The 27,833-nt window shown below is 36.4% G+C and overlaps 1 protein-coding gene across 4 annotated transcripts in view; it reads left to right on the top strand.

Annotated features, from left to right (window-relative positions):
- LRRC28 (leucine rich repeat containing 28) overlaps nucleotides 1-27,833 on the top strand; it is a 55,805-nt gene that overhangs the window by 14,185 nt on the left and 13,787 nt on the right. For all 4 annotated transcript variants that reach the window (XM_026121668.2, XM_064517912.1, XM_026121667.2 and 1 more), the window contains 2 exons: nucleotides 20,602-20,808; nucleotides 26,369-26,471. In XM_026121668.2, coding sequence (XP_025977453.2) covers nucleotides 20,602-20,808; nucleotides 26,369-26,471 — 310 coding nt within the window. The remainder of the gene's footprint in view (nucleotides 1-20,601; nucleotides 20,809-26,368; nucleotides 26,472-27,833) is intronic.

Below are 27,833 nucleotides of genomic sequence, written 5' to 3'. Positions count from 1 at the left end.
AGAATAAGCATGTGGAAACTGAGACATAATATAAAATGGCTGGAAGAAAATACTTTGTGAAATTCTCTTGAAGTCATGTTTTGAATGTATTTTGGGTAAGGTTAGTAAGACTTATTTTGTTGCAGTCAAAATCATTAACTGAGAATGAAAAAGTCTGAGACAGTTCTTTCCAAGAGTTGTGGACGAGTTAAAAGAAACAAATGTTGTACGAAGTTTAATATTTGTAAAGTTCTCTTGAGCTCTTTTTTTCATTAAAATGCACAGCGGTTTTTTTTTTTTTTTGGTTTGGTTTTTTTTTTTGTAAGTCGTAAATCTTGTAGCTTCTGCATTTAACAATTTATTGGTTCTTTTGTTTGGCACTGGTACATGGAATTCTTGAACATCAAGTAAACTTTCTCTGAAGCTTTCTACCGTTTAGCTGTACCACTTAATCCTCTAAATTCTTGAGGGCCATTGGGAAATGTGTAATGCCAGATATCTTTTTTTGAAAAATCTTACAGTTGCAGCTGTAAGGAAAGATGGTTATTATTTCATATAATTACAGTAGTTCATGTAGAAGCCTGATTTACAGAGCTGACGTTACATTTTTGTCATAGATTAACTTTATTTTTATAGAGATTTCTCTTAAGTCAGGATGTTGATATCTCATATTTTAATTGAGGATTGTCTTAGAGTTAATCCTGTTTGAATGTCTTACCACAGGTAAATTTTCTGAATCTTCTATCTTATAAATGACTAATTAGAAAGAAAGTTCCTCTTGGTTTCTGATATTTATAATGTATGTGATATTTCAACTCCTTTCACACTTAAGATAAATTATATTTATTTTCTCTTTTCATATAAAAAGTACTGCAAAAAGATTCCAGTGAAACGTACTGGAAAAATGATTCTTTAGGAGTCCCAAAGCCAAGGTTCTCTCTGTTTTGTTGTGTTATCATTTAGATTAGATTTGATTTGACTTTATTCTCAAAAACTTTTCATATGAACTGGTGGTTCTTCAGGGTTTACATCTTGGTTTTGCAGTTGTCCAAATGTGCATTCACCAACTTAAAAGGAGAGTGAGTTATACTTCAAGTTGGACTTAAGTTTTCTGTTTGACAAGGATGAGACTTTTTATTGCATGTTACTTGATATACATGCAATATATCCTTATGATATGGCAAGTTGTAGCATCTTGTTCTAAGATTTAATTAAAAATGAGGTTATGTTTACTCAACACATGTTGGAGTTAATTGTAGATTTACTAAAATGAAAAGCTTAATGTTTTGCCAAGTTAAGAGCGAAAGCTAAGTAATTAAACAAAGAATAGGGTATAGTTTATAATCCCAGCCCATATTTTGGCAAAGTTCCCATTATGAGGGGAAAATATATATAAGCAGTTATCTTTCTCTGGGCTAGACCAAGTTTCCCTTTGTGTTTGTTGTCGGGAAAATTGAAAAGCTAGGAGTGGGGTGCATTGATTGGGGGGGGGGAAGATGTATGAGTAGAAGTTTGGTATTATTTGATTACCTGTATGATGCTATTTCTTTGATCTGCAAACTGAAGGACTGGGGAGTACCAGCAGCTGCTGTGGCTGCGGAGAGGTACAGATCTCCTTGTAGTAGTCAAATGCAGGTTTAGCAAATGCCCTTTCTTCCACGTATAAGGAAATGTGTCGCTTCCATTTCAAACTGACATTTCTGCATTGTCTCTTGAGACTTCTGCATATTGCAGCCACTTATTGCCATTTTGCTTTGTTTAGGTTGAAACCAAAGGAAAATTTATTCATCTGCCTTTGGTATTTTTAAAGTGCACACTGGCATAATGTTTAGGGGAGGCCGATAGCACAGTGGGTTCTTAGATTAACTCTTCATTTTGTTTCTGTTCAAATCCCTTTCCTTTTTAGGGCAAATTGTTTTAAAAATAAAGTCAGTTTAAGCCTTATTAAAATACATCTGTAGACTTATAAAACTTCATCTTCAAAGTATTTGACAAAGATCCTGTGATGCTGATAAGGGAGTGTTATCCTCATTTTACAGATGGAAAAAAGTGTTTTTAACAGAAGTGATTTGCTCCAGGCCACAGCAGGAGTCAGTGTTAGCCAGAAATAGAACCTGGGTGTTCCCATTCCATTTGCTAAGACCACACCTTTTTGAGGTTGTTCGTGTTTAGTATTGGGGAGGACTGAGTCTTTCTACCTGTTATGAGGAAATTAATAATTATCTCTCTATAATTAATAACTCTCCCCATTAATAGGAAATTAATGGCAGTAAGATCAGTGAGTGTTTTTTTTAAACTGAAACAGCTTGCATTTCCAGAAGACTGAAAGAGTTCTTGAAGATGAATTTCCAAAAATATTTATATATATATATATATAAAAATAAAAACCATATAATTTCTTCTCTCTCTCTCTCTATATATATATATCATTTCATATATATGTGTGTGTGTGTGTGTGTGTATATATATATATATATATATATATATATATATAAAAATGTAAAAAAAAAATCATTTCCTCTTGCACGGATAACTTATTTCACTGGTAGCAGACAAGAAGGGTTCAATCTTTATTAAAATTATAAATCAAACTATAATTGTTGATCAGTGCTTTGTCTATTTATAAAGTAATCCAAGGAATGTTAACTGATTACTGCTAAGGCTGTTTTTCTTAGCAGTGTGCTTTGCTAATTGGGGGCAAGAGAAGCTTTGAGACTTAAACTGCATATTTATTCTCTCTTTTTTTAAACTTGCTATAAAGTACAATATATGTATTTACTATTCATACCAGTATTTCACTGGTAAAGACTTCTTGAATACCTGACTTAGTGATTCTGAATAGAGCTCAATATAAGGCATTTCAGTAAATCTTAATTAAGTTGTGTTTATATGCCTTTCCCTACCTCCTTTTTCAGTAGATTTCCACTGTTCAAGGGTACAGCATGCCAATAATTCTATTCTTATTCTAGACTTTGACATTAAAATATGCAGTTCTAATTTTTTAAATTTATTTTCCATGTTTTGATTTAGAACCCCCTAAATGAGGAGGAAATGAACTGGTTAATTTTTTTCTTCCTCCTATATTTCCCTTCTTTTTTTTTTTATTACTGTGTCTGATTAGGGTAGGTTTCTTGGATACATTACTATTAAAGTTCATATTTTTTTTTTTACAGTGATTGTGACTTTAAAAGCTAAGGCACAAACTGATGCAGACCCTTTTCTTTTTTCAGAGTTGGCATAACCTTAGTCCACTCTGCTTTCCTAATTTAGTAACATGTATAAAAATATGCACGACGGGACAGGTTTGGTACGCCAGGCACCAATCCAGGAGTGTGGTGTTTTTAAGTAAATGGACTTGTGGGGATTTGAGGAAAACATAGATTAGGTTACATGAGCTTTGCATTTTGTAAGTCTGTAACTATTTAAAGGAACATGGACTCCTAAATAAAAATCTGTTTTAATTATTATAATATATTGTTTTTATTGAAGTAGGTTGTTGTCTAATATTAAAAAAAAGCTTGTGTTTTCTTAGCACGGATCTGTAAAATACATGCTCTGATGAAAAATTCATTGCCAGATTGCTTACTATGTAAAACGGAAAGTCAGCTTACTAAGGTTTACGTTAGCTCTTTCTAAGTTTCTTTTTGACAGTTGTCAGAGAAGCATACTTACAAGATACCAGTTCAGATTTCTTGCACTATTTTCAGTCAAAGTAAGTTTACGTGGTTGTACCATAGATTCAGAAATCTATTACTCCCAAAGCTTGGTAAATCCTAGAAGTGATTGTCCAGTTGTCTGGTATTTACAGCAGCTCTAATGAGTGACCATTAATTCAAAACCGTATGTTTAAGGGCAACGCTACGTTATTTTAAAGGTTTTTTTTGTTCACAATGAAATTGTATTTTACATTTCTAAAATATTTAAGGCAGTAAAATTACTAGCCTGATGGCTGAGATGCCTGTTTTCTGTATACTTGAAAATCTCTTTCTTACCCTGCTAATAATGCAATAATGATTTAAGTTAATCTAGTATTTTGCAAACGTGACTCTTCATGGTCTCTTTGCCTACTGCTTCAACTGGAAGGTATAGACGCTGCTTAGAGAAAAAACTGTAATACTAAGATGATTTTTTTTAGAAAGTGAATGATTAGGTTCAACAATGAAGAATTTATTTCTTTACCTAAATTGATCCCACGCTTGCCTATTACTCTAATTTTTTTCACATCAGGATTACTAAGGCTTCAGTAATTATGTCATCTTAACCTAGAAGTGCAGTAAAAATGTCTGATAGTATCTTTAAGACATTCTTTGGATTTCTAGGAGGAAAAGATTTTTTACGTGTTTTGATCTTGTATAAATTACTGTACAGCCCTGTCTTGGCAGCTTGTAAGAATTAAATTTTTTATGAGAAAAAAATTCCCCTAGGAAATCATAGAAGAGAATAATCTCTGAAGAGTTAGGAACAAAATGGCAATGTGGATGGTTACTGACTGTCACTGGAGTTTGTGACCTAAATAGAGGTGACCACAGCACAGGGTAGTATTTTGTACAAGTGGTATTCCTTACGCATCAGCTTTCATGTGCGTCCAAACACAGTGGTAGCTATTTAATTAAGGGATATTGGGAGTATGAGATTTTATAACAAAGTCTGCATTGCTCAAAGATTTGGTTTGGGTTAAATTCTCGGGAGGACAACTAGTATTTTTGAGTACTTTATATTTATGGGGAGGGACGTGAAGACAGAATAAAAAAGTTCCAGTAAATTCCTGGAAATTTTCATTAAAACTGTTTTTGTTCCCCCCCCCCAGTATACTCTGACCTGTACAGTGTGTCAGAGTGAGTCATCTGTGTATACAGAGCTGCTCACTATTCTCTATTTGTCTGCTTGCCCCTTTTTATGGTTATTTTCTTTCCATAGTTCTGTGCCACTTCCTGCCTGTTGAGGGGCTTTTGAAAGCCTCTTTGTTAGTATCATACTACACTTTTTAGTACACCACGATAGGTTCATAAAGTCACTGGATGCTGGTAGCAAAAACAGTACTAAACATACAGTCTGAAAAATGCTAGACCTATATTTTGTTAAGCTTAAGATGTTGTTCTAATGTTTAGTTCCAACACTTCTTCCAGCTAGGCTTGCATTGGGCATACTGGAATTGAAATATTTTCAGTAAAAGCAACAGAAATGATGTTAAGGGGGGGGGAGGAATCCCTTTCAACAATGGCCTGTGGCATTCCTCATTATGGTGCCGCTCAGTGAGTTCTCAAAAATGCGTGTGTTAAGTATGTATGTGTTGTGATTCATTAATTGGAAAACTAATAGGAAACAGTTGGAAGGAGCCATCAATGGCTTTCATTGTAAAATTTAAATTATATATTAAAATATTGCTTTGTATGTTAGGCTTATTGGACTAGCAAATTCTATCCTAAAATTTGCTGTTCTGTTTGAGCTCAGTCACTGAAAAAGTATTTGGAAACCAAGCTATTTTAATGAGCCCTTTTTTTTTTTTTTTTTTTGCTTAAAAAAAAAAGTGTGATATGGCTCAGTGCATCTTATTTTCAAATAACCTCCAATTTTATAAAACATAGATGTTAAAACAGCTGTGGTGGTCTCTACGTGCCTGGAAAAGTCATCAGGGACAAACTGAAACCAGAGTGTGGTTTCATGTCAATAACGTGAAGGCTAAAATCCTACTAAGGCAAAAGCCTAGAGACCAAAGAAGTATCAAGTGTTTGGGTTCTCGAATACTACTTTTACAATATTTAAAAGGCATGCAAACCCCTTCATTAATCCTACTGATTTCAATTTTTTTTTCCTTCTTTGTTACTTATTTTAGCAAGATAATAAAGGTCTTGGACCAATCACTATAAACAAACTAGGGAGCTACAAAAACAGTGATACTTTAAATTTGGAAAAAAGTTTCTACCTTTTTGAGTTTTTACTGTATTTAAAATGTGAACAGTATGGTCATGTAATTACTGAGTTCCTAAATAGACATGTCTGTGAGTAGGGTGCAGTATATCAGCAATTTTAAGATCATGTTAATTAATACAGATTCTTCATATGGCCTTGGCAGATGAAGGTTGACCTGTAAAAGTTCCCTTTTTATCTGGCGACTCTTACTAGCCACACAATCTTTAGTGACAGTTACGTTGACATCACATATCTGGAAAGAGACATCTGTCAAAATGATACCATGTGAGTTCTAAACATTAAATAATTTTTACTGTATTGTACTCCTGGTAGAATGCGCTTTTAGCAGGTCAGAATTTGTCAGTGCAAAACTGCCTGTGACCTACTGTTGCCCAATTTGTAATTTTCAATGATGATTTCTTGTGGAGCATCAGAATCCCAAGATCCTGTGTTTTTAGTGCTTTGAAACTAACCAGTTTCTGAGAAGTATCAACTTGTTGACATTTGTTCCATGCTGTTCCACAAGGGAACCTTGTGAGAGATGTTGTGCACCAAACTCATTGAATCTGGCCCCACCAGCCCCATACTCTTCCTTTCCCTCTCTGAGAAGCAGTAAGAAACCTGGTGAGGTGTAGGTGAAATCAGGACGGAGGAGAGAAGAGCCAACCTAATTATTACTGGTGGGGCTCTCAAGCCTGTTGTGCTTCTGGCTTTACAGCACTCCACTTGTGGCTTTACAGCACTCCACTCCTACAAAATCTTTGTAGGAACACGTATGTTTTCTAAGCCCTGGGCCACAGGCTTTCCTCTTGGTAGCTGTCCTCCTCACGGTTTTTAGGCAGGAGATAAGGGAATTGTGCCAAGATGAAGCAGTGCTTCTGGTAATGTTGAGGTACTTGGAGCATTTCTGCATTCCTGAGAGTATGGGAGCAGATTTAATAGGTCTCCTTGTTACAAATTTTGTTCTAACCTGAGTCTTTTAATCTGACACCTTCGTAACTTCTGCGTGCCCAAAAATCCACCTGCTAGGTTCATCTTTTCTTCACATTGGCTCCTGTGCCCTGTCTTTTTTTGGTTTCCTGGTTAGGCGGCAGTGGTTCTTCTCGTCATAACATTCTGCCTGACTCCTTGTGAACTTTCCAAGGTTGGCTTGAAAAATGTCAAGTCTTCACCATAACACAAACTTTATAAAATACACACACTCGAGTGTGAAGTCTTGTTTCAGGAAGGTGGTTGTCCTGCAGGATTTCTGATCTGGTAAAGCTTAAATTAATTAGGCAGATTATTCTGCAGCTCTGAACACGCTAGTAACTGGTTTCTCTATTAAGAGATTTGGAACTGCCTCTTGAATCCTGGCTTATGCTTCTGTTCTGCAGTCCTTGATCCCTTAAGTCACTATAAGCCTTGTTTCTCCAGGGTTTTCCTTGGGAGGGGGGTGCTGGGCAGGAATTTTGAAGATGTGAGGAGTCCTTTAAAGAATCGTGACAAACATTGATCTGGAGCTGAAAAATTTATGGAGATGTTGGAGGTCTTACAAATAGCTGTAGAGGCATGGTGGAGTTATGCTGTATGTTCTTAAGCCTTTTTATAGATAAGTCTTCAATACCACTGCTTGCAACACATTTCATTAAACATAAAATTGCTTAGTATTTTTCTAGTAAATTCAGTTTGAGATTTCTCGAACTGTTAAAATAAATGAAACTAATATGGATGTGAATATAGAATGAAATGTTTTTTTCATCCATATCTGACTCACATGTCTGAGGAACCTCTGAACTTAGCTTACAAAATGTCTGCCAGTCACCCACAGCATGTACAAAGTATCAAATGGAGCGGAATTTAAATTGAAATATTTAACTCAATGCCAGAGTGAGAAGGGGTCTTTGGACCATAATGAAACTGATAATAGGGCAGTGTTGAAATGCTACTACGACATACAAATAGTTCATACATTAATGCACACTGTAGCCTTTCAAATGAATGTTTTTAACAGCTGACAGGAGAAATGACAACACAATTTTTCTAGGATATATGAAAACAGAACCCTGATGGAATTAATCTGCCCTGCTCTACTCCCCATTCCTGCCATTGCTGCAGCTGCCAGTTAGGGCTACTGCAAGTCTTTTGACCTTTGATTATGCTCCCAATGACATGCTGAGCTGGAGGCCACAAGACAAAAGTGGGAAGTTTATGCAGCAATATATAAAGAACATTAAGTTGTCATTGCTGCTTTGATCAGTGTTAGAGTATACTTCGATAAAACTCAGATAAAGGGCTTCAGGCTGTAGCATCAAAACAATGCATTCTGTTCCTCTTAGTTTGAAAAATTTATTTCTACACAGTCTGTTTTGAAAAGTGGAGTGTGCTTGTGAGAACTTATTAGACTTGGCACACAGACCTAAATAATGAAGGTCAAATAGAATTTGTCTTTGTTTTATGTTTTGATTATTTGAAAAGTTGCATTCGAGAGGACTCATTGTGACGCAGTTATCTACTGCAGAAGAAAATAACTTTAGAAGTGGCTGAAGGTGTGTTTGATTTCTGTAATTATTCCATGAGTGGTGTTTTGTTTTGTGTGTAGCAGAGGAGGGGGAGGAGGAGAAGTGGGGGTTCTTCACTTGGTTTTGGTCAGTTTTACACGTGCAGAGTTGAATCTGAGATGTAGAGAAGCAGACTACCAGGAATTTAATTGTGTAGGAATGTAATCCTGTGTTGTAGTCCTTGTTCCGAGTGCTTGGAGGTATTATTTATTTATGGAAACATATTTGAAAGTCCATATAGACTGTAAAAACTAACATTCCTAGTTGCTTTAATTTCACATACTACTAGTGTGGATTGTAAGACTCTACAGCTCATTCCTCCATTGGTAGCTCTGGCAAATGCCCCCTTCCCACCTCTTTAGGACCCCCTCCCCCCCAAGGTGTCATTCATTTCAAGGTGTCATTCCCCTCCTTTGGAACTTTTTTCCACAGTATGCTTAATTCCCTATTGAGAGCACAGAAAATCCGCTTCTTCAGAATTGGATATGAGGGTTTTTCCATGTTATGGCTGGCAACAGTCATATTCTGAGCAACGTACCTAGGGGCTATAATGAGGCAGATTCTCCTTCTTGCGCAATGCATGTGTTAGCCTGCCTTTGCTCTGTGAAAGGAAGAGTATGGGACTTCTAGTAAGTCTCTTCCTTTTGAATGTCTGTTCTTGCAAAAAATCACTTGTTGCAGGTTAGCATATTCTGAGAAATTAAACTTGATCACTTAAAGTGATCAGATAGTGCCTAATATCACACTAACTTTCTAAACAGGAATTTTAGAAAAAGTTGGTTTGTAACTCATCTGTCAGTACTAAATACTTCTGCTGATGACTCTGAGTGTAAAGATCTGGCTTTATTGATTGCTTGGTTGAAGCACATATGTGATAGATATATATATATATATATATATATATATGGAGTTCACTTCTGAAACTTCGTAACAGATGCTCTTTAAAATGCTTGGAAAAGTCTTCCTCTTAGAACTGTTACCCAAAAGCAAAACGGAACTTCTTAAAGAGGATTTTAAGATGTTCAGGGTCCATCTCTCAAACATTTGCCAATAGCTATTCACATGGGTGAAGAAAGATGTATATTGACAGGACTGTGACTAAAGCTCTGGCATTGAGACGCCTGCTGAGAAAGATGTGTTTCGTATGCAAATGTGTGTGTGTTTCTATAGAATGAAGACTTCTTTAATACAGACAGTCTGTTCAACAGAGTTCAGTCAGACTCAAAGAACTTCAGCTTTGAACAGATATTAAACTGGGGGGGGATCTCTGGATTTTTTCAACAGTTTATAAAATGTGTGAAAAGAGGAAATTGTAATAGTAACTGCAATTTGCAGGATTACATTAGAAATGCCTTAGTGATTTCCTTATGTTACACTGTCAAAATTTGTTTTGCTGCCCTGACTTATTCCAAGAGGGCCCTAAACCAAGATAAAGTAAGCCATACAAGCAAAGCAGCTTTGCATGTGGGATATGCCCATGCTTGCTGCCTTTACCAATGTTATTTGGAAAAAAAAATGGTGAAAAACTGCACTTCATTATATCCAACACCAGCATAATGAGGTTGGTAAAAGTTAGAACAGTGTGCATCTGCTACACAAGACATGGCTGCAAACCTTCTTATTCACAAAATTCAGTAGTTGTTAGTGTGTAGAGCCTGTTCAGCTATTCAGTTTTTTGGAATAAAATTACCTGTTAACTATTAAACTGTTAAAATCACTTGCTACTCATATTTCCTGCAAAACCTGTTGCTAATTTGAAATATCTTGAGATACTCTTGTTGTAAAAAATTGACATTTGTGATGAGATATGATGACCAAATAAAGTAGATAGTGCTCTCCCATCTAGACCTATTATTTTTGGAAAAAATAGCTCTTGAACTTTAATTTTTCTAATTTTGAAGTGTTGTATTTTCAAAAATTTGGATAGTAAAGTTGGTTTTTCCCCTCCCTCTCCCCAAACTCTTAAGTCTTTATTTATAAAGTTATCTGTGAATGTACTTCTGCCTCTTTGGTTCCTTTTTTCTTTCCCCAGGCTCTCTGTAAGTTATGTACAGTGATTAGCTATATTAACGGGTAGTTGATTTTATGTGTGCATTAAACAAATTGAATTTAGTAGTAGGACTTAGGTACTCAGGGAAGGTTGGAGAACAAGGTTATTTGGTCTTTGGAACCAAACAAACACAAATGTTAGTTTTGTGCAACAGAAGAATTTTAGAATGTATTGATTTCCATTCTGATCTTGCTGGCCAAAAGTAATTTTCTTGTATCTTTCAATGTATCGTTGTGAGAGAGTTAAATCAAAATTTTGCTTATGATTGACATCGTTGCTTTTACTCAACTAGTCTATTAAATGAATTGAGGCAAAATAAAATGCATCATTTACTGACACTAAATCTAAATGGAGAAAGCCTTTAAAGAAAATGTGTAGAACTGGAGGTGTTTCATGAGATTAACTTTGTCACACATGCGAAGTCTGATACCTGTATTTCAGTTAACTTAATTTTACTGCAGTGGTATTTAATATAGAGAGCCATGTTTAACTTAGCATTGTCCAAGGCTGTGTTAAATTACCTTTCCTTATGGAAGGCTTTGATACAGAACAACTACAAGTATGCTCCAGGTGGTAATTGTTTAATGTGTGAGAGCTTTATGGACTAAGACTACTTATTTGTGTAGCTAAAGGAGTAAAATTCCGTGTGACTGGGTGGGGGCTTGTTCTGAGAAAGACTGCAAGCCTTGCTTGTCTCTTTGTGCAGATCTGAAACACTCTGCAGCAGTATCTCCCACTGATTGAAATAATACTTGCAGTTGCTCTCAGCATTTTGAAAATCAAGACATTGCTATCTTTTGACATGATCGAATGTAGTTTTCTTCGATAACAATCAGAAACTGCTACTAGTTCGTCCTATATACCATTTTCTTAGTAGCCACATCACTGTGGCATCTCTTGCCTGTCCTTCCGACTTGCTGAATTATCTGGTCTGCTGGGTGGCCTCACAGGTGTGTCTTAGCACAGCCGAGCTGCGGAAGTGAGGAGAAGCAGCAGAAGCTCTATGAGCTTCTGCTGCTGCCAGAAGAAGGCATGTGCAACCTTAGTTTTCACTTAAGAAAGCTGCACCCCTATTACAATGGGTATGTTTTCTGGTTTTTGTTATGGAGACAGTCTTTACCTTCAGGGAAGAGGCTTCTTTTGGTGTCTCCCAGTAGTAACTTGAGTGGACATAATTTGGCTTGATATACAGTGTAAAACTTGTCCGTTGAAAGATGAAAATCCACCCTGGACTTGCTGCTTTTGTTATGCATTTAGTTACTTTGGGGTGGGGAAGCCTTATGAAAAGGAATAAAGATGCATCTGTTTCCAGTTGGCTGGAAACAGTTGATAGCAACAGGCACAACAGATAGGTCTTTGCTTGGATTATTTTGACACTGAACTAGTAACAGGGTAGGAGAGACCAGTCGTGAGTTGATCTGAAGTTTTTTCCTTTCAAGAATAAGAAATGAAAAAGCTGTCCCAGAATTTATGGCCTGGTTTGACCCTGTCTCTCTGGCTTCCTGCACTATGCTTAATCTCTCCTTAGGATGCATGTTTTGTTTGCTTCAGTTTTTGGTGATCACTGGTTTGTTGTACTTGCTTAATCATAGCAGGGCACTGGAGCAGGCATGTCTAGCTGGCCAGCCTCTTGATTTCAAATCATTAGCTCTTTATTTTATGCACTAATTTTTTCTGGAAGGCTTTTATCATAGTTCATGTCTTGACATTAATGCAAAGTGAATTGTAAATGAAATGCACCAGTAAAGATGGTAAGACAGAAAGAAAACAAGAGAAACATCTCTTGCTTCATTCATATCACATTTGTTTATGTTTGTATCACCCAGGAACACCCCAAACAGGAAAATAACTGTTCCTCAAAGCAAAGTCAACAGTCAAAATACATCACTTCCTAAATAACAGACTTTTTTTGTAAGGGCCTAGCAGAATTTTTCATGCAACATACTTGACAAAATACTGTTCTGTCTCTTTATACTTCATCTTGGCCCCTCCTTCCAAAACTAGGGGCATCATTTTAATAAAACAGTAGAATGAACTGTTAATATATGAACTTCACATCTCTTTTTAGCAATAGTACCTTGCTTTGGGGTTATAATGCACTAGACAGAGAACACTACAGCAAAATGAAAGGATAGGCTGTCTTCTAAAAAAGTTCTATGGCCTTGAGTTACCATTTTCCATAAACAACTGTTTGGTTTTTTTCCAGTCTTTCTAATGTTCTGGATTGCTGCTTACTCATTGTTTTCAACCTTTTTCACCAACGTTTTCCACTTTTCTTATGTATGTTAATTTCTGGTATTTTTATTACCTGATTTATTCTAACTTTTCTCATTGAGACCATCAGATTATGAAAGAAAATGGAATTGCTACTTGCTTGTGAAAGCACAAGTGCAAGCGTTAGGAAACTAAGACTTTTTTTGGAATTGGAGGCTGACATTTTAAAAAATTAACACCTTATATAAAGGGGCTTAGGGAGGCATCTGTCTTAAAGAATGTGAGTGGATACATGCACTTAACTGCTGTAGCTTCTTGTGTTGGCATTGCACTCAATTCCAAAAGTATGTCTGTTCAAATCATTTATTGCCTCAAAAGACTTGTCATCACTGGAGAAGCAATTTACTTGTGTGGGTGATTTCTGGCAGGGGTTCACAAAAAAACATGTAGGCTTAACAGGTGTGATGCAAGTGCATTGAGGAGAGATGTGGAACAGAAGCTAATAACCTCTCCGGATCTGTGCTATCTGCTTGGGGAGGAAAAGGTTTAGTTGTTTCAGTGCTGATGCTGAGGAGAGCACAGAAAGCTGGACTAGTGAAATACAGAAGGCTGCCAGTTTGGTCAGTTGAAGTTTAACTGTGAAAAATTTGGGGAACCACTGACACTTAGAAGAGTTTGCATTACTGGAACTTAATGAAACCCTCGTGCCTGAAGTCTGTTTTCAGCCACTTTGCTGAATTATTGTTTTGCACGACTGGACTTTAGAAAGCCACTTTTCCCTCCTTTGCTCATAGATGATGATACAAAATAAAGTTTGGTACTCAGTTTGTGTGTGACAGTTAGCAAGGTTGAGAGAGTCTGTTTGGGTAAATTCAGCAGAAGTATGTATTTTTCACTTTTTTGGTTTTTTGTCTGTTTCTTCAAAGTTTTTAGAGGTGTCTTATTATAGTTTATGGCTGAAGTAGGTGAACCTGAGAGTTGGGAACATCTTTGAGGTGTTACTTACATGACTATGTTCATTCACAAAGGCAGCCCTGACCTAGAAGAGCTTTTTCTATGTTCATTCCAGCCAGGATGTTTCTGGGAAATGGAAGCATAAGTATTGCTTAAATCAAGTTTCATCAGTTGGGATAGAGGTTTATTCCGTAGAATTTTTGCAATTTTTTTTAGGTCATATTCAACTTTGTTTAAATACAGGTTATCCGTGAAACAGTCTCTCTTCATTTTTTCTTAAAACACAGAGCAAATGTTAGGCTGCACCGCAAAAATACAGCAAATCTTCAGGTCTGTTATGCCTGAGAAACAGAACCCTTTAAACGCTCTCATTAGCAATACAGTGAAAGTTCTGCATACAGCAGTGACAAAATGTAAATGTGATTCTTTTTGCCTTCCTTTTTTTTCCCCGTCCTTAATCTAATGATACCAGTTTTCACTTGTGGTCAAAATTCCTTGTTTGAAGATGGCACAGGTCTATCATAAGTACCAATTTGTGCTAGAAAACATAATTTTTATAAGCCATGAAATGTAAGCTGTGTGGTAGGACAGTAAATGTAATATATAATAGGCTATTTAACTTACTTCAACCATCTTACAAGCTATTTAAGTCCTCCTGAGGCTTCCCAGAGCTGATCTTAAAGAGATTTTTTTTCCCCTCAAGCTCTTAGTTATTTTAACTTGTACTTACACTTCCTGTCCAATAGCTATAAACTGATAATAGTAACACATTTCAAGTTTGCAGGCATGCGTAGAGGCTTAAAATTTTTTAAAAGGGGAAAAGTGATAAATTTTGTATGTATGAAGGACTTCAAACATCTGTTGCTTACTGTTATGGTTTTACAGGTGTAATAGGAACGTGCATCTTGTACTCAGGTTCATGGAAATTGATTAAAATAATATTTCAAGGGTGAAGTATAGTAGCAGCTCTTAGCACCTGCTGTTTCTTTTCTGAAACAGCCCTCCATTTTCTGTTTAGATCCCAGAAAAGAGAGAGGTCCCTTGGTCATGAAGTCATGTGCCTCGCAGTCATAGCCAGCCAGCAAAGATCTTGACTCTCTTAGGACTCATATGTCCTTCTAGGTACCACAAGCCAGAAAAAAATCCCCCGATGGTATATAGCAAAGACTCGTAATACAGAAGCCCTGCAGCCTTGAAACTACAGTCTGCTGCTGGAGTTGCAGAGAGGATGGCAGACGAGAGGGTGACCATGTATTAGAATCCTGGGACAGCAGGATGTTAGATGGGAGCGAGCGTACGGTAACGGGAAGACTATCACCATTGCCCATGCTGTAGAAGAAAATAAGCTTCTGTGGTTTCAGCCGCTTGGCATGAGGAATGTCCCCAGATTTCACAGCTATTTCAGTATTTGGGGTTGTGGCATTAGGGTTATTCTTGATCATATCCTTGGGACATACTTTACAGGTGTCTGCGACAGGTTTCTTCCTCTAGCAGCACCACCCGCACAAGTCAACAGAGTGCTGTAGCTGTGGCTATGTAATCTCTCCGTCTGTAATCACCAGGGTAATCACACCCTACATCATTTAAAAAAAATTTTTTTTTAACTGTCTGTGTTTCTGAACACCTGCATTTCAAATGAAGTCATGCTATGCCTTGTACAAAGGTATATTCGCATACTTCCTTGCTCCTACTAAAATACTGGTTATATCTAGAAATTGCATTAGTCATTCTCACTGGTGGCTCATGACCCTTATATGGTGAACCAGTATGCCCAGTTCCGCTCTCTCTTCATTGTTCCATGTTAATAGCAGAGGCCTGACTCATGGCAATTCTCATCAGCCTCAGAGTTCATGACTTTGCGATTTTTTTTCCTGTTATTTTTCATTCCATTTCTATCACTTAAGTATAAAAGTCCTTGTGTCTCTTCCTGTACGATGATTTGGTTCTTTACCATATTAGCAGTACTTTAAATGTTTGAGTCGTCAACAACCAAAACCTAGTTTTTCTACCAAGGTAGACAGTGGCAATTCTAAACAAAGCAGGCCCCTAAGGAACACCACTAGTAATGTTTTCTCCATCTCAATAACTTGCTTTTCAGTACAGAACTGTGCAGTATGCAGCATGCAGTACTAGATGCTATACTTATGTGTTACCATTAACTAAGAAATGTAATTTCATCGAAGAAAGATAAGCTAGTATAACATGATTTTCACTTTGAAAGATCCCTGTTGCATTTTTATTCCACCTTCTATTTATGTTCCAGTTGTTGGTTACTCTTGATTACTCTTTTCCGGCAGAACACCTCTTACAAGATACGGAAGAGCACCAAGTTCATGTTTCCAGGGTTTTTTGGATGGAGGTTATACATTTGTTCTCCAGCCCGAGGCCACTATCCCAAAAATGTCTTACTCACCGAGAATCCTCATTCCTGAGCTTGCAGTTTTGATATATAACCCATTTTTCTCAGTATGCTGGGGTGGAAATTTTTTAAGCAGCCTCATTTCATTTTAGTAATGGATGTGGTAATTTTCAAGTTCTTTATCCTTGTTCTCATGAGGTATTCTGTCTCTGTCCTCATATACAGCATTATTCTTGCAGGAAAAACTGAGGCAAAAAGCTAATTTAATATTTGGTCTGTCCTCCTAATTTCTACCCCTTGTTGACACCAGTTCTTTGTTTTTGCTATTTCTTATTTTGGAAGCTTTTATTTGTTTTTAGTTTTCTTTGAGAGTTCCCATTTTTGTGGCCGTTTCTCCTGGCAATTTTCATTTACTTTCTACAGTCTGACCTCTAAGTGACAGCTCTCCTTGCTGATCAGTCCCTTTTTCCATTCCTTGTAGGTTCTCTGCTTTCTCTTAATATCCTGTTTTGAGGTGCATACTCATGCAGGTAGGTCTGTAGCCCTTTCCTGTCCCTTTTTTTTTTTTCTTTACTTGGATTGAAATACTCAGATAGTGTTTGATTTGAAGTAAATCCATGCCTCCCATACACTCAAATCCCATTGTGTATGTGTTTCATATATCCTTGGATGAAATTTTGGGTTATGGCCCATCAGGGAAAGGTGGGATTGTTCTTGTAACTTAAAGAAAACTGTTAGTTATTTTTCAGTTATGCAGCTGGTGAGGCCTATACCCCCAGAAGGTTAAGGAAGTTTGAATTTCCTTTGGCAATTATTATATGTTGTATAGGCTGGTTACTTCCAGATGGTGTTTTTCCTGCAAATAAAACCATAGGAATTAATTTTAAAACCTGGCATTTAAGGCATCTGAACCATATTTTTTTCTGTTGTTAGATAATGTTTATATAAATACAGTCAGTTTTGTTAGAAGGTCAATAATTTTTGAAATTTCCTTAAATTGTTTTAAGGATTCACTTTTTTTGTAACAATATACCAATGTTTCTTTTCTTTCTGGGTTGAGACACATACCTATTTAGTGTTTTTTCTTTTGAAAATATAAACACATAAGATGATAGTTCACTTGTCCCTTTCTCTGAGTGGTTTGGAAAGCTATTGCAACAAATGCAAGGAGTGTTTTTTGGAGCCACAGTAATCACTTCTGAATCTTGTGTTTACTCTTTATATTAGCAAGGATGAAAAAGGTGAATTAATTACTCTGAGTGCTGGCAGTTTTAGAATACAGGCTTAAGTACTCGTGTGTGGCACTGAAATCAAGTTTCGAAGCCTGTAGGCAGGACTCTGGGTGTCAGCCTGGGTATAAGTTTCTGGGAGGTAAGGCCGTATGTGAATTTACAGTCTGTCAGATACTTCATGTGTACTGCCCCATGAGCACATTTGTACCATATGGTCAAGCCACATAATTGCCCAAATATATGTGAGAGCAGATGGATGTAGCTGAAACGTTTTGGTCCAAGAATCAACACAGTAACTTAAAGTTTGGACTCTCTGTGCCTCCACAAATCTGGGGTCGTTCTGATGAGTTTAGCAAAGCTTCCAAGGATTTGCTCTAGCTTCTGATGTCAAAACCGGGCTCACTGCACTGCTGTGCACTGCTGTGTTGATTTTGATAGCGTTAATCTTAAAATACTGAAGCTAATATAAATTTTAAATTACACATTTATGAATTTCATTTAAATGTAATTGGAATTCCTGAGTGTGGTTTAATGGTGATGCATAATGCTTGTCTCTTTCTGTTGCCGCAGTGTTATTTGAGTTTAAAATCTCTGAATAGAAGTCCCTTCTCTGACAAATCTTTTTGGTTGGGAATAGCTGTTTTCCATGTCCGGCTAAAATTTCCAAAGCCCACCTCGCATAAGTGTCTAAGTGCTTGATTAGGTGATAGCAAGAGAGAGGTCTGTAAATCTTTCACTGCTTGTTAGACAAGGTGTCCTTCAGTATTTATGTTGCAAGATTTCAAAAGTATGGATAACAGTATTTAGTAAATAAAGGCTTGAAAAAAACTTATTAATGGACTGTTTGTATTTTGTATTTTGTTTTATTCTTTACTGTTTTCCTTTGCTTTAATGAGATTGAAACCAATTTACTGTCATGAAAACATGTCTAGCATGTTCTTCAATTCAGCTCTGTGGCGGGGAGTCTTGGGCGTTACATCTTTAATCGGATGGCGCTTTAAGTGGTTTGGTTTACTTTTTAACTTCATCACGGGTTGGTGGGTATTTTTGTAACATATGGTACTCTACGTTGAAAGTGGATGTTTACATCTGGTATGCATTGGAAGATTAAGGTAGAGAGGATGAAGTTTTGGGCAAGTATGTGTTTTTTGGATGAAGGATAAAGTGAGAATACTTTTATTTCCTCTTAGATTTGAAACATATCATTCTAGCAATGCCTTTGAAACTCTGCCAGCTTTGCCAACCATAACATTTATGGGATTTTGGACCTATACTGAATTAGAAAACTGTTTTTAGTGGGAGAGAAAAAGGTTAGTGCCTGAAAATAGCTAGCCCTATTATTGACTGCATGTGGTCAGTGGTTTGGCTGAATGTAGGTGGCTCTCTTCCTGTCACTGTTTTAAAGCATATGGCTCTGTTTGCGATGAATATGAGACTCTCTAAAACGAGACTGCTCTACTGTAGTTATTTTGCACAGTAGTCGTCTGCTATTTAATGGTGATTATTTTTCTTTTGCAATTCATTTTCAGTCCGGTAGTAAATGTTTTTTTAATAGAGCTCATGATTGCTGTTAGCATCAAAACTGTCAAAGGTTTGAAGAATGTGGTCATCTCTGTATGGCAGCTGCTTCTGTCAGGATCGTTTTATTATAAAAGGACGCATGTATTACATTGATTCTTTACTGCAGTTAATGCTGGGCTTGTTTGCAGTGGGCAGGAACGCCTTGTTAATGCACACATGAGCCCTTTATTAATTATTACTTTTTGTGAAAATCTTTAATATTGAATTATAACTTCCTTTTCATGTTCTCAGTAACATTCATAGAAATATTTTTCCCAAGGTCAACTTCAAATTTGTCATCTTTCTTTTTCCCACTGTGTATAAGACGGCTTGAAATTAACCTAGCTCTTTGTTTACATCTTAGGGTGCAGAGATCATGCAAGGTGCTATCAGAGCTCAGGGAATAGCGAATTTTCTAGCTCCTGCTGCAGAGGGAGCTTATGGACACAACAGGTCTTGTTTAGGTTTAACTGAAATAGAGTTGCCCTATGTATACATTCAGAAAAAAAAATCTGGGTGATAGAACTGTAGACTGTGCATTTTAGAATTATTTGCCTGATATGTGTCTCATGTTTTCAGTGTAGACAGTTTTGGAGAATCTTCTTTAGCAGCTCTCAGATACAAAAGCTGGCTTCATTTAGTTAGGGCAAAGAAAATTTGGTTCTGCAAGATGCTGAGAATTGCCAGGAGAATTGAGAGCACTGAACACTTGATGAGTTGGTTACATTGCTGCAATGTATTTAAAAACAAAGCAAAACTGTTTTTAAAGCTTTCCCTGTGTTCAGGGGAAATACTTTATAGAATTATCCAATTTATAGATTTACAGTAAAAGAATTAATAAACAAACAAGATAATCCATAAGCTTCTCAATATATTTGTCAATCAGTCTCCAGAGAAGCACAGCCTGGTCCCAAAGGCCAGACAGAGGAAATGACTCTGTTACACAAGTGAGGCTACTTATTTGATCAGGTCTTGCAGACTTTGAAGAACTTAGCTTTTTTTATCTGCAGAAAAAGCTATATGATACTATTTAAAGCACAAAATGGACTTCTGCAGAACTCTCACAATCACAATAATTAACCAGATTCTTAAAGCGTTAAGAAAGAAAATCTCTAGAAGCTGTAATTATTGCAACTATAGGTTATAACTTACTGTAATGTCCTCCTAAAATAACTTAACCTGACATAATAATTTACAGATTATTAAAATGAATCTCTGTTCTAATTCAAGCTAGCCCTTTTGAATTGTAGGGAGCAGTCGTTCCTAAGCATGCTTGCTGAAAGACTGTCACTAAGCAGAAAATGATATGCATATATCTGTAAGTCTAATTGCAAGAGAGTCTTAAGTAAGGTGGATATCAGCATTGTATCCTCAAAATATATATATTTTTAAGTTAATATAAATTTGCATGAATTTGAAGTCATGTAAAACACCTCTGCTAACAGTAAGCTATGTAATGTCTTTTATTTTTAAGCATTCATTTTTGCTATTTCTGATTTGGGCCCAGGAAATTGCTTGATGTTTTTGTTGGTAATAATAGACACAGTTCAGGAATGTGCTGTCTTGAGAGATGTTATATTTAAACATATTGCCTAACAAATAACTGCTCCCCAACCAAAAGATTTGAAAGGTGAAGATATTGGGAAATATTAGTATAGTTCTGAACACAGATTGATAGAGTAGTAGCTTGAGAGCAGCAGCTAGCTGCTGACTTCTGTTTCTGATTTGCTGAGATCTTTTTTGTGGCTTTGCTATGAGCCTAATTATATTAATATATCTCCATGCCTAATGTTTGGATTGTAGAGGTCGGAGACCTGAGGGAGCTGCAAACACTGGACATTTCGACCAACCGCTTGATAACTTTACCCGAAAGGCTGCATATGTGTCTCTCGCTGCAGTACTTGACTGCAGACCGCAATCACCTGTGGTGCGTTCCCCGCCACCTGTGCCAGCTGCCCAGCCTCAACGAGCTGTCCATGGCTGGAAACCGCCTCGCCTTTCTGCCGCTCGGTGAGTCACTGCCCTCAGCCGACCGGGCCGGGGGCCCGGAGAAGGGAGGAGAAAACAAATTTGCCTTCCAAAAAAAAAAAAAAAAAAAAAAAAACCCAAAACCCTGCAACAGGTGATTTTCATCCATGATGGTCCCTACAGACTCTGTAGCGTTGTCACAGCGATCACATTGTTGGAAAACAAGGTAATAAATGAAAAAGAAGTGAAAAATGTTAAGGTTTCATGTCTATTTTAAAGCAATGGGTCAACTATCAAAGTTGCTTTATTTTTAGCTAACTGAGGAAAAGAAAGTTTAAATGATGGTCTGTTTAAATATAGTACTGTGTAATCTGAGTTCCACCACTTTGGGTAATGATCTGTTTGTTTGCTAGATGTGATGATTTAACACAGATTCTTCAGCTAGGGTTTTTAGCTTCCCGTGCAAACCAGTAACTCCACGGAAGTTATGTTACATCATGAGGAATGTCAGCACTGCATAATGTAGCTAAATTTTAGTTTGCGCTGTGTATAGGCATCCATCAAAACTTTCAAAGCAGTAGCCCAGGAAAGAATTCATCTGCCTTTTTCTTAACCCTTTGTAAGTCTGGAACTGTGGAAGGAGGCCTTCACGGACAGGCAGCACAGTGAGCGTGTGGCATTTGCCATGTCTGCTGAATATCCACTAATAGTTTTTCTAGCACATGATCAGAATTTGGTTAATTAGGTGCAGATGAAGTTACACTAATCATGTTGGAAAAAAAGATAAAAATTAAGGTAACTAAAAATGAGGTAATCTTATTTCTGAAGTAATTACATTGTATAGGTATAACAATTTTTGTAGTACTAGCTATTTAGTCTTTAAAGAAGTTGATAAACTAAGACACCCCCCCGCCAAAAGTCAATACTACTGACAAGTGCCTCTAACTGCGAATAACCTCTCCAGAGGGAGTGTTTTGGTTATGTCCCAACATATGTCATTGTATAAATGAGAAAATGAGTCCCAAGATGCATAATCCAGTTTCCACAGTACTCTCTAAAATGAGCAAAGTAGCTACCCCTACTTTGGCAAATATTCTTACCTCCATTTCACAGGTGAGGGAAGTTGAAGATTTCTGAATATTTTTAATTTTGTAAGAATAAGATGCTGTTCTATATCGTAAGATGTAAAATATTAAAGGATTTGAAGAGTTTAATGCAAAATTTTCTTTACTTTTACACTAGTAGCTTATCTGCGAGTCAGCTACGACCTGGATCAGCCACAGATCTGCTGAAGTGTTTTAAGTTCAAAAGGAGGAAATAAATCTCTAATAAAATGACACACCTTCTTTTTTTCTTTATTTTTAGACTCAAAATTCAAAACATTAAAAAGGAACTTTAAAATAACAGGAAACATCAAAGACTATCAATTGACCTTGTTCAGTAGCTCTTAATAGTGACTCGCTGGTGAACATTTGGAGATAATTTGCTATCTCTGAATATGAAACTGAATCATAAATCCTAGAGTTCAGAGGAAAAGCAGCACGGAATAAATGTAGATGTTTAATCCTTCCTTCTGAAGAGTCAGAAGGCTTCAGAATGGTCAAGATGTGATGAAATAAAATAGAAGAGAGGGTTAGCAAAAAGCAAAAAGATTAAATCTGTCTTCTGCCATGTAGAGATATATTTTTCTTGGTGTATGGTATTGCATGGAGCACTACTGAAGTTGAGGCACAAATGTAGCATTATTTCTGCTAGCTGCCCATGTTGGCTAATGTTATTTTGTGTATACTGTTACATCCAACTTCCCTTTCACGGTTAATGACCATGAGTAAGAAGGTTAAATAACTGAGAGATAGACATTGGACACATTTACAAGTGGTAATCAAGCAAGAATTGTCAAACAAGTTTTTGAAATTAGGGAATGGAGTAGGAAGGCAGGCATCTTATCTATCACCAGACAGAATGTGTTTTTTCTTTTTTATTAGACATGTCCATGTTAGAAGAAATAGTCATGTGTTAAACATATTGGCTAACATACTGCCTTTTTAAAGTGTGCCTTTTTTCTTGTTTTTCATATGGTGATTAACATCCATTGCGCCTCAGAATCCATTCTTCTTCATCTAAGCATGGCTCTAGTAGCTGCCTGTAGAAGCCCTGTTTGTGTAATGGAAATCTGCATTTTCCATAGATTAATAGGTATAAGATATATTCTAACAGTAGCCCTGCATTTTCACTGCACTGCTGGATATGTACTATGTAGTTTTGTCCTGTATGTTTTTTATTTTAAATGGTAATATTTACCTTTCTGGAGCTTGAGAGCACATGCATCTTAAGAAAAATAGTGTAACAACAGGAATCAGATTTGCAAAATACAATATAAATACCTCATGCCACTCTCTGATTTTCAAAACTGGCATATAAACAAGCAGATGGGTAAACAATAATGAATTAGTCGTTCATTCTGCAATATATACTTAATTCTTGGATATAGCAGTATTTCACATAAATGGTTATTTTTCAGCTGTCATATATTCCAGTTTATATTCAAAGAAATAAAAGTGCTTGGATTTGAGTATTTGGGCCTTCCTAATAAATTTCTAAAAATACCCATACTGTAAGTGCAACTTAAACTAGACAAGGCATCCTGGCCAACCGTGTGCGTTTTTTCTTTCATTTGTCTGGGCGGAGGATGTGGCTTTCGTGTTGCTCTGATAAGTGGTCTTGAGAATTCTCTTGAATGGCAGATGGAACTACTGATTATTTTATATCTATTTATATCATATTATAAATTACCCTTTGATAGAAATTTAACTTTAAAATTTTACCGTTAACAAATGCTTCAATGCCTGAAAACAAATTCCATTGCAAGTAGAAATTCGAATCTGTTGACAGTGCGAGAATAAAAATGATTTATGTAATAAAGTACAAATATAATTAAAATAGGCCATACATTTTGAAGTGTACTGGCAGCATAACTGGATGTTATGACAGCAGATATTCAGTGTTATATTACTTTATTGAGGGTTTATGTGCACTTTTTGTTTAGAAAATGGGTCTAGTAATTATCAGTGCACAGTAAACAAAGGTCTTATTCTACCTCAGTATATGCTGCTTTTGTATCCTTGCCCTCCCAATATGGTTAAAAGAGCAACAGCGCAGACACACAAGAGCTTTTGTTTCATCTTCAGCCATGTGGAATACATATGCCAGGGCCCTGAGTGGTGGGTTGTTTCTTTTTTTTCTTTTTTCTTTTTTTTTTTTTTTTTAAGGGGTGGGGAGAAAAAAAAATTAGAATTGGGGCTTGTTCAGGAGTCATGGCATTTGGTCATTTCTAGGAGAAAGGTCTTTGATCTGGAAGCCTGGAAGGAGGAAAGTGGAAATGTTTTAGATGCAGTACAGTGCTTGCAAAAGCCACATGAAAACCCTCCTTGTAGCTTTAGCCTTTTCGTAGATAAGCAGCTTCCTTATTTCACAAAGTTATTAAGTGTATTTTTTAGAGAAGTTTTAACAATATTTGTTGACTGATACAAGACATAAAAATTAACGGAGATGGGATACAAAGCGTTTTTTAAGCGATGATTTATTTAAATTTAACTAAGCTTTATGAATAGTGTTTGAAACTTGAAAAAACCATTTGGGGGCTGGGAGATGCTTGGTTATTTAATGCAAAGAAACTGTATCCAAGGAACATTTATAGTTACAGGCTATTTGGCATTGGGAATTGAATTTTTCCCACTGAGATATTTTGTCTAACATCCAAAAATTTGCTTTAATTACCTAGGAAATGCAGTCTTCAACCCGGAACTTACAATCTAAACATAGCATAAGATAAAGACAGAGCAAAGAGATGAGATGCATCAAGGGGGGAAAAAAAAGCCAGCCCCCTTCCCTCCTCCCCCCAAAATGCATATAAAAAGAGCAGCTTTAGGTCTTTTTTTGACTTGCCTGATTTCCAGCCCATTTATATACATCTGTGTAGAAATGAACAAATGAGCCCTTTTTTTAAAATTTTCTCCCATTCTCTACATTAATAAGTTAAACAGTAGCACATTCAAGCTACCCAGCAAGCCATAGTTTTCAGCTCTTATTAATATAATTAGTTTTTGCAGCGTGAGACAGTATTCTTTCAGCTTTAGATGTGCCATGAACACGCTATGTGCTTTAACTTTTATTGGCTGATTCTTTTGCAGTGTTACAATATTTTACCGTGTCCCAGTATTACCATATTTTATTCATTGTAGGATAACAATGCTTTTGTTTCATCTAAAAATATCCCAGAACTTCAATAATCTATTTTCAGCCAGGCAATATACCGAGCCAAAATAAATCATCTTTTTGAGGTGCATCGTTAGGAGCTAACACCTCAAAAACACAGCAGTGCTGGTCAGTCAGTAGAGATATTTCTACTTTTCTTGGGGCAGAACAGTTGATGTATGCATCGTATAGCGCTTTGGGACAGTGTCAAAGAAGCCTATGCTGGTTGAAGGTGTCCCCTGATGTCCGGTGACTCCAGCTTGAATAAAGGCCAGATTATTGTCCCTGAAGCCTAGGACAAAACCTCCATAGATTATTGCAGGGTAAGGCTCTGCATTAAAAGGAAAAACAACTCTCAAGTTTTATGTTAACATTTTTCTTCCAAAAAAGGAACCTATTAGGTTTTCTGTTGGTATCATCACTTGTTCTTCATACAAAAGATTTGATAATGCGGCACCTTTGAAGTTCCTCAGCAGGATCTTCCAAGGTTTCTGATGCTTGCAGCTGCCATTCAAGTGGGTGAGAGCTGAAGGCATTCAATATATTGTAAGACTGGCAAATGTTTGGAGAGATCACTTAAAAAGCTATTTGCTTTATCTGTGTTAAATTACGTCCAGAGCTCTGTGTGCAAGGAGAGCTATTCAACGATAGAGAAAGGATTGTATTACCTATTGTCATAGCAGGGAATGACAAGGGATCACAGACAGTTCATTACTCCAAACAGAATATCTAAAGAGAGATATCATAGAAAATGTTTTAATTTTTATTCTGTTCTTGGTATAATAGCTGTGATTACGAAAGGGACAGAAGCTATGTTATTCACTCTGAGGTGACCTTTGTTTTTATGCCAATCAGGATTACTGACAGTTGGTAAAGATGGGAAATCAGAATTGGTCGATGGTACGCTAAGCTTTCAGTGGGCCTGATTCAGCCAAATGCTTGTTTGTCTTCCTTAGTTTCTGTAACGGACTTCTTAAGACTATAAAAAGTTAAGATAGAAACATACAAATATTATGTTCTTGAAGTATGCGCAGTAGCTTTGAAATAAATTGTCCTTTTGCTTCTCTGACCTGACTTTAGAGTTTTCAATGGGAGAATTCATAATGGGATTTTCAGAACTATTGAAAAGGGTTTTTAATATATATATATAAATGCTATTTTCTAACCAATTTTTCAGTTAATCCGTAATAAAATAATTGGCTCAAATTTTACAGCTGAGAAGTATTAAATTAGTTTTGCTTACACTGAGTTTGATTAGCTTTTTTTAATTAAAAAGAATCATTTTGGTTAAAACTGTCATTATGTCATCCTTTCTCCCCCTTACTTTTTTCTCCTTTTCCAAACCCAGATTTAGGTCGTTCTCGGGAGCTACAGTATGTTTATGTGGATAACAACATTCATCTGAAAGGGCTTCCGTCTTATCTGTATAATAAAGTCATTGGTTGCAGTGGGTAGGTATAAGTTAATTCAAATGTTTTGCATATTTTTTCCATGTAAAATTTCTCATAAATATGTGCCTGTATGATACAACTGATTTGCGTGTGTGTGTGTGTGATTGATTCAAAACTAATGTTACTTTAAGGGGATTACTGCAGCTGCCAGTTCTGTTTTACTTTTGTAATAAATCTTGTGTGTTAATTTGCTGACTTAGAATATTTTAGTATTAAGCCATAACAGTCAGTGCAGTTATTCCAAAGGAATTCTTAATGGTAATGTAGGGGCCTGAAGCTGAAGACTAGCTGCATTTAAATGTGGCCAAAAATCTAGGCTTCATAGATTTTTCAGAACTGAAGAATGCAAAAACTCTTTCTTACATATGTTGCAGCATTTAACTAGTTTGTAATTTCTAACATTTCTGTAAGTTACGGGCCATTTCTTGGAATGTCCATGCAGCTCCTTTACTCACTTTACATCCCAGCATCAGCCCTTTATAGGGCTTGGCACCTACTAACTAAAGTAAGTAATTTTTTTAGGAATTCTGGATTGGCAGGTATATTTTTAAGTGTGCATTTTAAAAATATCCTAGGCCGTCTCATGTTTGTGGTTAGGATGTGAGCAAAAAATGGGCTGTGTAGGACACTAGCTTAATTCTTTTTGCACTGACACTAGCATAAATTAGGATCAGCACTGCTGAAATGAATGGAGTCTTGCTGGTATAAAACTGATCAGAGGAGAATTGTCCCCATTACCATCTAATTATAAATTTCTGGTATGCTTGCTCTCAGCAGATCTTACATTAAATATAAATTCCCTCTTTACAGCCTGTGCTCTACTGCAATGTGTGAGATATTGAGTCTTGACATTTTAAGTTTTTTTTTTTTTTTAATATTCCTGTGTCACATAGCTGGTTGTGTGATATTTAAATACTTGAAGTTGTATTATAATTTTGCTGATCTGTGTGCAACCTCAAACTTCTACAGATTCGATTTTCAGTAAAATAATTTTTAGGGTTTTTTTGTTTTCAGAACTGAGAGTACCCTTGTAAGAAAGACATTAACGATAATAGATAGTTGGCCCTAAGGATAATAGAACTGTATTGATTAGACTGAAAACAATAGGGGCAATATGGGAAATGCCCCAACAAGTTTGGTCCAACTATCCTATTTCTTTCAGGTGGTTTTAAATAACCACTTCTTTAATTTTTGTGACATTTGAAGTCTTTATTTTACTCTCAGCCAAAATCTTTTTATTTTTCCACTGATCTTTTAAACGGCATCATTTGTTATGAGACTCTTCTGCTCTCCACACTCAGTTCTATTTCAATGTGATCTTTTTTTAATTGTCTGGTAAAATTTCAGTTTCTTCAATCTTTG

This window comes from Dromaius novaehollandiae, chromosome 10 (assembly GCF_036370855.1).
Source record: "Dromaius novaehollandiae isolate bDroNov1 chromosome 10, bDroNov1.hap1, whole genome shotgun sequence".
In the NCBI taxonomy this organism is placed as follows: Eukaryota; Metazoa; Chordata; class Aves; order Casuariiformes; family Dromaiidae; genus Dromaius; species Dromaius novaehollandiae.
The sequence above is the reverse complement of the archived record's forward strand: the minus strand, read 5'-3'. Positions and strand labels throughout refer to the sequence as shown.